Below are 11113 nucleotides of genomic sequence, written 5' to 3'. Positions count from 1 at the left end.
TCTAGAGGCTAGGAGAGAGTTCACACAAGATGGAAATTAATGATTAATCACATTTTTTGTTCCTCCTTGCTCCCATCTTTCACTCAGTGCCTTTGCTGCCTCTTCTCCCCTCCGGGTGGTGGGATGAGGGGTCAAGGGGAGGCAGCGAGCACTGTGCTGCTCTTTGTTTAGTGCCCTCACTCAGGCTCTCCAGGAAGCGATCGGAACTGTGCGGAGCTCRCTTCCCTTTCAAACCTCACATATTTCCCATTAAGGATCAGTGGGAAAGGTCAGGGAGGGTCTCTTTTATGTCCTGCTGGAGGGCACGCAAAAACCTTGTGAAATGGGTCCCAGGCTCTCTGGTTTCTTGGGGTTTACAGACTATTGGAATAAGCAAAAAGCATATTCTCAAGAAAAGTGAGGATATCAAGATGTTTAAGGGGGGGTGCAGCTCTGCCAGAACATGAAACCTCCTATGTAATCTTGGTATATCATTCCCCTTAGTTTTCCGGCTAGGAAAGTTGCCTAGAAAAGAACAAAGAAGACAGGTGCAGAAACATTAAAAATTACTGTAAAGCTGAAATGTTGCCAAGACACACGCTGGTGTTTCAACCTCCCTCAAAATGAGAGGAGTTTGAACAGCAGGGTGCTTAGGACAGCCCTCCTTGATGCGAGCAGGACCACATTCATCTCGCTAAGTTTCTGTGGCTCTGAAGGTCTCGCAGGAGACAAAGTTTGTTGTCGGGTGACTCAGTTTCATGGCAGGACTGTTTGCTGCCCTCCCAGCATTTTCCTTGGCACATCCTCCCCTAAGCATGGATTTGAGGTTTTTCCACTTAGGAAGTCTTGTAACCAGGGTCACCATCCTTGTTAGTAGTCAGGAGCCATTTCATGTAACAGTCATTTCTTAAATAAGCTGTATGTTTTCACCTGCCATTTGTTTTTTGACCTAAGGCTGTGTATAGTTTTGTTACCTGTGTTCAGGTCATCCTTGACAGATAAACCCCACGAAAAACCCTAACCAGGAGCCTCCTGAGCTCAAGCAGCTTCGAGGACCCAGCTGCCCACCTCACCTGCACACACAAAAGTAGCATTTTAGGCAAAAGAAAGTACTCTCACCTTAAAATATGTGTACCCCTGAGCTGTCCACCGGTTTGGCCTTTAGGCAGGACTTTGTGTGTCACTTGCTTACTCAGAGGCAACTACATTATTTCAGTGACTAAATTATAGCAATTATTTTTTCTTTTTTTTTTTTTTTTTTTTACTTTCTCGCTTGTACCAGTGAGCTCCTGACCGCCAGATTTTGCTCATTGTTTCTGTGACACAGGGCCATCCTGCTTGTACGTTGCACGATGTGGGGTGCCCTGGGCTCGGCCCATGTGGCCGATGCACCCTGTCCTGCGTGGCATCCTTGACACCGCGGCTCCAAAATCCCCCATCAAGGAGGACACGGGGAGACATAAAGGCCATAGCGCAGTGTGACAAGGCCTGGCCGCTTCTCAGAGAGTCTGGAGCTCGCTGAGCTTCACACACATGGTGCTGTTGGGACTATTGCAGGCAGCATTGCTACAGCACCGCACATGGGAGCTGCCCTGAAGAGCTTTTAGTGGAGAGTTGGTTTTTTTTGCTGCTGTGTTTGCTGCCCAGCTGTGCCCTGCCRCCAGCGCTGTGGGAAGCGCAGGGCCGGTGCCGGTGGCTGCCCGGCCTGAGCATGGCAGCGCGGCCCCGCACTGCGCCATGCGTCTGGCCACTGCGAGGGAGCGCTGCCAACCACTTCTGCGGCCTTGCCTCCTCGTGGGAGGTCGCTGGGATGGCCTCGCAGCCGTATCCTGCGGTGGATGGCAAAACAGGATGAGCCTCGGCCCCGATTTCAGGGCCATGTTTTTCTTTCCACTTCCATTGTGGCCATTTGAGGTGTTCTGGCCATCACTGACAAGCGGTTAATTCATCCTGACCCYCCCCCCCCCCCCGCCCCAGACTTGGAAAATGAAAACTTTGGCTAATTTCCGTAGTTCCTGTGATGTGAGGATTATAAAGGTACCTGTATTTTGCTAGGAATGCACATTCAAGAGCACGTCAGCCACAGCCGGCTCCTGCGGCCATGCAACATGTGGGCAGCCCAGTGGACAGCAATGCAGGCCAGACTGGGAGCCACCTGGAGAAGCTTGCAAGAATACTTGTAAATTACCTCATACTGACCTCCAGATAAATATATCCTACATATAAACAACGCCCACTTGCTGAATGAAAAAAAAAAAGAATAGCAAGGCGAGGAGGAAAGACGTTATCATCTTTATTTTACTGCTGGGCGGCTGAGGTAGAAACAGATTAWATGCCTTGCCCAAGATACCACAGGAAGCCTGTGTGGGAGCCAGGACTGGAGATACCTGCACATCAGCCAGTGGCTTAGCCACAAGTGCTTCCTTTGTATAAATGCAGTTCCAATGCGTGCTGTACACTGGCAAAACTGCCCCGACCCAGGAAATGTCATTCTCAGTTTACASCCATTAAAGGACAAAACTGGTTGGACTGACCATGCAGATGATTCYGGTCAATGAGAACTGAAAGTGCCACTTGCCAGCTGCCCATTCTCTGCTGATGCCAGGCATTTTTGGAAGGGACTAACTCAACATCGAGTTTTGCACTGAGAAGAAGAAATAYCAACAGTGCTGAGCCCTGGCGTGGGACGCGAACCTAAGAGGTGCGCCTGGATTTGGCTAAGAGTGAAAAGAGTATTTTCTTTCCGCTGGCTGCTGGCTAGTGAAAGCGAAGGGGTGGAAAACATCCAACTCGCAAAACTTGAATACAGCTCGTGCTATCTGCAAATGGGTGCCCCTCCCCGCTCATGTGAGCCGCACAGGCAAACGAGAATGACACATGTGCTGTTTCCTTTTCCAGTTGTAAAGGGGTCAGGAGCCCGGCAAGGAGAGTCTGAACAAGAGCAGCATTTTCCCGGGCTCTTCCAGCTGTTCTGTTCAATCCCGCCGTCCGTTCAGAGCAGGGAAGAGAGACTGTCAACACAAATAAGGCATTTTCCAAAGGCGTAAATTATGAGTTACCAAAACAATACGACATCTCTACCACGTGAGTACCCTTATTCCCCCCCCCCCCCTTACAGTAAGAGTGGATTTACAAGTCTGTTGCTTAAGCAAAAGGTTGTCAATGTGTTTGGTGTGCAGTTGTGGGGGGGGAAGAGAGAAGGAAAGAAAAGATTGAGACCTTTCCTAAAGAAAAAAAAAAGTTGTGATGAAACTGTTTTCCTCCTTTATTCCCAAGTGTGTGTGTGCATGTGTGCTGAAGTGAAACAGACTCTGCAAACTCTGGAACAGAGCAAAGCGGGTAACGTTTCTGTCTAGATCCTGGCTTAGAAGAAGTTTYATTTGAATGTTTCACCCTCCCCCCYGCCTTCAGGAATGAAAATACAGAGCATTTCGAAAGCTCACTGCCTCTTTTCTAAGTTATTAATGGTGCTGCCCAGCTTGTGTTTAGAGTCCCGAGCTGTCTGTAATATGAGACGCAAGCCACAAACTGACAGTCTATATTTAAAGTTACAATGCATTTCTGCTCCTGGAAATTTAGAAGTGTGGGTTTAAGGACGAGCAAAATCATTTCCGAGCAAAAGAGGGTACAGGAGAGCAAGTCCTCTCTTGGTGTAACTCTGCATATTTGAGTGGGTTTGGGAAAAGTGGGAGTTTGGTTCAGGTGATCACAGACACTTAGCCGTGCCACAGCAGCTTTCATTTTGGCATCATAAAGTCATAAAAAGAACGGGGGGAAAGTGGGGAAGGGGATTCTGATTTGATAAAGTGAGAAAAGTTAATGGAAAAACTCAAGGTTTTCAGTGCTGCAATAGCTGGATGTGGCTCTGTATCTGTATTATGACTTGAGTATATAAACTTTCCTGTTTTCATTCAAAGACAGTAGTTTTAACAAACAAATTGCTAATAGCAGAATTGTTTATCATACCACGGTATCAGTATTGAAGGCAGAAAGTACAGACAGGATTGCTGGGAGCCGCCTGTGGTTCAGAGTTTGATCCAGTGATTACTGTAAGAATATTTGGTCTGTATGGATGTTGACATGGACAATGTTTTCCAAGCTCTGAATGAGGCAGGCTGATCCAGCAGAAATGTTACAGTGCACACCATCTCTGCAGTTCTAGCCAGCAATTTCCCTTTTCTCTTTGGTCATTTTTTGCAAGTTCAGACTAACCTGAAAGACTGGGTACTTGCTTTACTTCTAATTTTGTTTTGTTTTACTCTGCAGCTTAACAGATTAAAGTATTTTTCAATTACTAGCAGAAAAGAAACATCCGGGGTAGTTCARGAATCTGGTATTTTGAGTTTATATAGGTAAATTAATGCCTTTGGTCCTTGAAAAATATATGCACAGGAGTGACTCATCAACTGCTCACTGTGTGATATTATCAGGGGCCCAGACCCAGGCTTGCATCCTTAACAACAGGTTTGCCCAGCTGAAGAGTTCAGGCCTGGCCCCAGTAGTTCTGAGTGTATTTTGCTTTTCAGATAGACTCAGGTTGCCAGATAACCCTAAAGAAAGCCCTCAGGAGCATCTAGGTGAAGCGTTTCTTCTCGTGGGAGAATATCACTGTAGTTTTTGCCTTTGCAAAATGCAAAATGTCTGGTGTGTCAGGTTTTCTTATAATTTCAAACTCTGGGCACAAGTTTTGAGCTTGAATCATTCCAAGATGTTATGGTTGCCAGTAAAAACAAGTGTTTTGCAATCTAGCTAAGATTCTGACTGAAATAAAGTTACTATCTATTCTCTGCTTCTCCTCATTATTTCCCGTATTGTTTCGGACAGGATGTTCCTGTATCTTGTTTCAGTCTGTATCGCTTTGGTTTTTAAATCACACAGATGAAATTTACAGATCAAAAACATTAAATTAGAGTCAAGTTTGATAGTACTATATGCGTACATAAAGCAAGTTTGATGTATTGCTTTTGGTTAAGGTTTGTAATGATTAAGGTTTTTGTGGATCAAGTTTTGTGGTAAAATCCAGCAATTTTGCTGAATTAGAAGATATTGAAAGCTCAGTGCATTGACAGCGTACAGTGTGCACAATGTKTGACAGAGAAAGAGAAACTATTTGGGAAGACAGATTTGTTCATAACCACAGCGCAAATCCTTGGAAAGGGTGTGAAGATGCATGAAGTGTCAGCAAAGTCTTTATCTGTGTTGAACAAATTAATTCGTTGCTGGGCACCTGCAGGTGAGACCACTGAGCAGCTGCCTACTGACATAAAGCAGTGTTAAGTTACCTAATTGTTTATGTTCTTTGCTTATCTTCTTGTATGCACTCACAGATGATAAGGGATTTTTATTCATTCTATAAATACAATATGATCCTGACAAGCAAGGTGAGAGCAGAAAGTCTGACGTTCCAGATCTGAAGTGTTCACGTCTGTGAACCCTACAAATATATTCTGCCTCCTGGGGGGTGCCACACCATCCACCTTGGGCAGTTTCCATGCCCAGCTCGGATAGCCTGTCTCAGTCAATGGGCTCTCAATACACTCAACATAGAGGCAGGCTAGTCAGAAATTCAGCCTGCCTGTGTTGGACCATGGCTGGATATTTATTCTTTACATAAATTGTTGTTACTGGACATTTGTATGTGGCGGGAATAAAATGGAATGCCTAAGAAAGAAGTCTGCTACTAAAGCCAGAGCTGGACTGTGGGCTTCAGTTTTATTGGCTGGGATTCAGTACAATAAATATCGTGTTGTGAATAACCCTCCACTTTCAGTTTGTATTATGATGATGATACAAAGGGACCTATCTGCACTGCAGGAACAGGAACTCCCTGGAGTGCTACTTCTAAATGCATCTCCTGCTGCCTACTTGCCAGGATGTACRGCAGTAGCTGCCTATATTATTAAAAAATCTGAGGAATTCCACAGATCTGGCAGGCTGTATTTGGCCTGCAGTTTTTGCCCTCCTACTTTTCTACTGTGGTGGTCTTAGTTTCTGAGTCATTGCAGAATCCAGCTGCAATTAATGGGACAATTCAAGTGAGGTGAATAATGCACCCAAATAAATATCACCAGAGCAAACATTCAGTCTGGTGATGCACTGAGCTACACAAAGTCACCTCTGGGTGTCAAAGGTCTTCATTACTTTGGAGAATATACTCTGTACCCTATAGGATTTACCCTATAGGATTTAATCTTTTTGACACATGCTGTGATCATTTATTTGAGGCCTCTTAATGCTTTGTGTGCCTCAAAGGCTGTGCTGTCAAAGGAATTTGGGGTGTGAGGAGAGCGGTTTCTAGAGGCTGCTATTCCCCATCAGCTAGTGGCACCCTCTGGGGTGGCAGGGAAGCGGTGTATTCTTGTGCTGTAGAGAGGAATTGGACCAACAGGAAGAGAGGAGGCCAGAATGAATCTCAGGCCATGTCTCTGCTGCAAAGAGAGGAGGAGGGACAGGAGTACAGGGGAGAAATTAAGCCTTGTGACCTGCATGGTTTCCCTCTGCATTGCCAGCTGTAGCTCAGCATCAGCCTTGGAGCAAAGACCTTCACTGTCAGGTTAAGGGATATCTGAGCTCCTGAGCTGCATATGTCCAGGGCAAGCAGGTCTTGATGCCACCATCACCCAGCCTGGCCATCCTGCAGGAACAACAGCGAGGGTTTCTGCTGGAAAGAGCCAAGTAGCTTCCAGAGAAGTTGAGAGCTTGGCAAAGGTGGCCCTCCATAAGGTCATATAGCAGGTCTTGTAGCTATGAATGGCAAGAGCCTGGTTCTGAGAGCAGCCTTACCGCTATCTTTAATTCATAATAAGATACATTGCATGTCCTTTGCATGTTCCTGCAGCAATCACTCCAGGACTCCACAACTATAACTCACTCAGAGCCTGTGAAAAGCCACAAATAATCCCCATAGAATTTTAACCTCATTATTCTCTCCCTTGGGAAGAATTTGCTTTTACTGCCTTTAATCAATGGAAATGCTCATCTGTGACAGTAACTAATAAACAAAAATGGAAGCTACTAATTATGGTAATGTGGGTCTTCACTGTTAAATATGTGAGCATTTATAAGTGAGGAATTCTGTGTATTTTAATAACTCTCATTTTTAGCCCAGAAAGCACTAAATATGTCTCAAAAGCATTTATGGAAATTGAATATCTCTGCTCATATATATTTCTCTCATCACTGTGCATATGAATTGGAAAATAGAGCTTTTTACCCCAGGGGCTTCTCCAAGACACCCTCATTGCTTGAGATGTGGATGCAAAAGTTTGCAAATTGAAAGGCTAAGAAGGCACCTCAAATTCCAGTAATTAGCAGCAGAAATTTTGGCAACCTGCTAAGCTGGGGGGGAGGGAGGAGGGTTGGATTTTTTTCTCCAAATAGGAGCCTGTTTTTTTAAAATACCCAGTTCTCAGCATTTCCAGGGACTACTCACAAAAAAAGCAAACAATTTACACTGTAGATGTTAAAGATTCAGGTTTTAGCTGGTTACATGCTTAAGCCCATTAGTATTACTGGATTGTTCGATGCCTGCCTCTCATTGCTGATGCTGCTGCACCTTTCTTTCTAGGCTCTTGTGGAATATACGGTGCATCCATCACTGTTCAAATGACTGAGTCCAATCAGCAAAGCCTTTTGAAAAACAGGCTTTTGGGACTGCATTCTCTAATGAAAGTCTGTTTGTGTGTCTGCTCTGTGGAGTGCCTGACTCTATTGTTAGTGAGGGATTAGTATTCCTAGAGCATAGAGAAATTCAAGCCAACGTAGGGATCTGATTGTGCTCGGTGCTGTACAGATACCCTTTCTTCAAAAGGCTAATAGACTACATAGAGGGGACAGATTACAGGTAGGAGAGAAATTACTGATTTCCAGGCCCCAAATGGAGAGGTAACATTTGGCTCTGGGAAGTTGCATATAGCAGTCAGGAAACAGGAACTAGTATCAATTCCAGTAGATCCACTGGGGCAATGGCTTTTTGCCTCCCACTCTATAGTTTTTTTAATATAWGATAGGTGAAAATGTAGGTCAGATGTCGTTTAGCAGCTGGCTTATTTGTTTCTCACAGAAAAATCAGCGAACTTTTAAGTATGGTGTTTGGCACTAGCTAGATTTACATTTTTTTGCTTCGTATCTGAATTGTGATAGGAAATAATGTGAAAAATTGAGAGATGCCCAGGTGCTGCAGCAATAGGAATACATAAGCTCCTTAGTTGGGCAGGTATTTGGACAGCAGACTGACTGTGTTCTGCTCATTTTTGAAAGTTCCTAAGTCAGGGGAATTTGACAGTGTTATCTCAGTAATGAGCTCRTGATAAATCCACTGACTGCTAAATATTCGGAAAAACTCCTTGGCGAGTAAATAAAAGTGGCACTTGGAGAAATCAGCTTCGTTTTGTCAACGATCTAAGAACAAGAAAAGAAAAAAAAGAACTGTCTTTTCCAGATAATATATTTCCAACCCATAACTCAACTACATCCAGTAAGGATACTGCAGCATAATAACAACAGGCATGCTGCTCATAATTTGTAGCCAAAATAAGATCTGTACTCCTCAGTTTCTCCAAGAGTCAGCATGGTCTCATTCAGTTTGATTCTTATCTCTCTGTGCTGTTTTTGCATGGAAATGAAGTGCACTATCTATGCTACGCTGCTCTGGTAGTGCAGATGTACCTTGCACGTGTAGTTTCACCAAYGAGACATCTGGCTAAGTGATTTTCCTCTTAATTAATCTTCTCATCTGCAGAGGAGGCCAGCTTCTCATACCTTCTTCTCTTCTGACATATGTTTCACCACAGGGTTCTTCCTGATGAAGCAGAAAACTTYGCTTAAAATCTCAATGGGTTAAACTTGTTCTGCTGCATTTAAGTTTTAAAGTGATTATTCTCTTCTCTCTCTCTCTCTCTCTCCTTTTCTATCTTGGGGAAAAAGAAAAGAGAGAAGGGGAAAAAAAAAAAAAAAACTCGTTTCATCAGGGCGTACCTCTTTTTTCTTCAGATAAGCCCTGAAATGGAGTTAAGCTTTTTATCAGTTAGTTGCAGGGGAGCTTTTGAACACACCCTGAGACAGGACCCTGTCATCCTGAGTGATAAACGACTGTTTTACTGCAGACTGCGTGTTTAAAATGTCTTGTTTTATGAGGCAGTTCACGTTATGAAGAGCACATGTGACATGCACATACCGCTGCAGAGGCAGACACAAAGTCTGTACATATGTGTGGGTGTTTGGATTTGGAAACAGAGGGAGTATTTGTAACAGCAAATCCACCAAATAGATTTGATTACATGTATAGAGAGAGTATATCTATATGGGTTCATATATACAAATAGGTAAAAACGCATACACACATACAGCCCTTTTCACTAGGTATATATTTCTTTGCTGTTTAGACTTCTGTTGGTGGAAAATGTTATTACTCTGACTGCATTTCTATTCAGAGACCCATAATCTTTCCCCTTTTATATTACAGATGCCTTCAAAAATAGCACTAAATGACCAAGTTTTTGAAAGTTTAGCAGAGGCATAAACTCTAACAAGAAAGAAAGTGAGAAGATAGCTTGGGCTGTATATATAAAAAGGTGGAAAATATAACAAAATATCCTTTTAATATGATGCAATAAAACATCATTTAGAGGGCCTATCTTCAAACTGTCTCTTGCAGACACCAAATTCAAATGTCTCTCCATTGACTGATTCTGGATAGTATAGACACTGAGTCACTCGCTGTTTTTTAAGTTAGTCATCACAATATTGCCTCAATCCATCTTAGACGCTACTATAGGACCCACTTCCTAGTAGGCAAAGATTCAGAGAAAAGCAGTGAAAATGATTTAAGAAATGAGGAGGTAATACATGTCCCATATGGACCAAGCTATTTAAAAGGGGAGATCCATGGCTTAGAAGAGTCCAGGTCTGTATTTTTCTGAACCTCAGGCAGGCAGGTGTTTCAGTCAGCAGTGTGTTCCTGTAGGAGCCTCGCTGTGCTGTGAGAATTTGACAGAATATCCCTTTCTGGGCAACTTTCTAGAGAAAAAAAAAAAAAAAAAACAGCTTATTTAGCTCATGCTAAAATAAAAGGAGCTTTTTTACAAAATAACTATCCTGCCTTGTAAGTGGGATACTCACTGAAGAGTAAGTTCCATTTTATTCTGTAGGTCTGTGTCCACCTTAAATAGATACTGGAAAAATTAATTTTAATTAGAACGGCTTTCATAGAATTATTACTACAGGATCCTCTTATTTAACCAAGATTTATTCTCTGTACCCAACACAAATAAGTTTGTTTTCTCTGAACAAATATCCTTATCTACATGAAAATCAGAGATTTCTCATCTGCTAATTGGATATTTTTAAAAAATCAGTAATTTAAAATGGGATAAAAAAGCAGCTSCTGGTGACCAACTTCAGCTAAAGCAAATACTTCTCAGATAARGTAAATAGCCCATAATTTGCTTTGGAACAGGTGATTAAAGAGGTATGTGTATGAGTCAGTCGAGAAAAAACATCTCTAGTGAATTGTGACGAGTTAGGATACAAGTTTTGTCATCCAARAATTCAGGCATCACGTGTAAGTTTTTGAAAATACTGAAGCAGCTTTGAAATGATACAGACTGGATTTTCATACTTTATTTCTGTCTTCTGGTGTCTGCATGTGCATGTCATGGAATTCCCTTTCCCTCATGCAAAGGTCCTGCCACAGGGCGGACCTGATCCCTATCTCTTTCGCACACCTGCCCCTCGGGTCGTCTGGGCTGCCCAGCTCACWGGTACCCCCGAGCTCCTGTTCCTCGTGCCTGTCCCTTCCTCGGCCCCCCATAAGTGCTGGTCCCTCAGCAAAGGAAAGAYGGGCAGGTCCCAGCTGGTGACTGCTGTTTCCTCCCCTCTTAAAGGATGTTCCACAAGTCCTGGCAGTGGGAAGGAAGAGAAACTGCAACYGCAGGCGAGGAAGACATAAATCTTCCCATGTCTGTCTAGGTTGGAGCCTTGTTTCCTCTGGGAGTCGCCCCCTCTTCCGTCTCCATCCCTGTTTTGTTCTCTTTGTTTTTCCTTTGCTCTCTCATCTCTGCAGATTGCTATGAAACAACATCTCCCCCTCTCCAGATCTTTCCTGTCATCACATAGGAATTTTTATTTACAACCT

General features: G+C 43.5%; 1 protein-coding gene across 1 annotated transcript in view; it reads left to right on the top strand.

The window, feature by feature from the left end:
• Positions 1-2884: 2884 nt before the first annotated feature.
• The window catches only part of GYPC (glycophorin C (Gerbich blood group)), a 30593-nt gene continuing 22364 nt past the window's right edge, over positions 2885-11113 (top strand). Inside the window, exon 1 of the mRNA XM_026054575.1 lies at positions 2885-3063. Within this exon, the coding sequence (XP_025910360.1) occupies positions 3030-3063 (34 nt within the window). The 5' untranslated portion in view covers positions 2885-3029. The remainder of the gene's footprint in view (positions 3064-11113) is intronic.

This window comes from Nothoprocta perdicaria, unplaced genomic scaffold (assembly GCF_003342845.1).
Source record: "Nothoprocta perdicaria isolate Ctin4 unplaced genomic scaffold, notPer1 scaffold_0, whole genome shotgun sequence".
NCBI lineage: Eukaryota > Metazoa > Chordata > Aves > Tinamiformes > Tinamidae > Nothoprocta > Nothoprocta perdicaria.
This window is presented reverse-complemented; position numbering and strand designations above follow the sequence as displayed.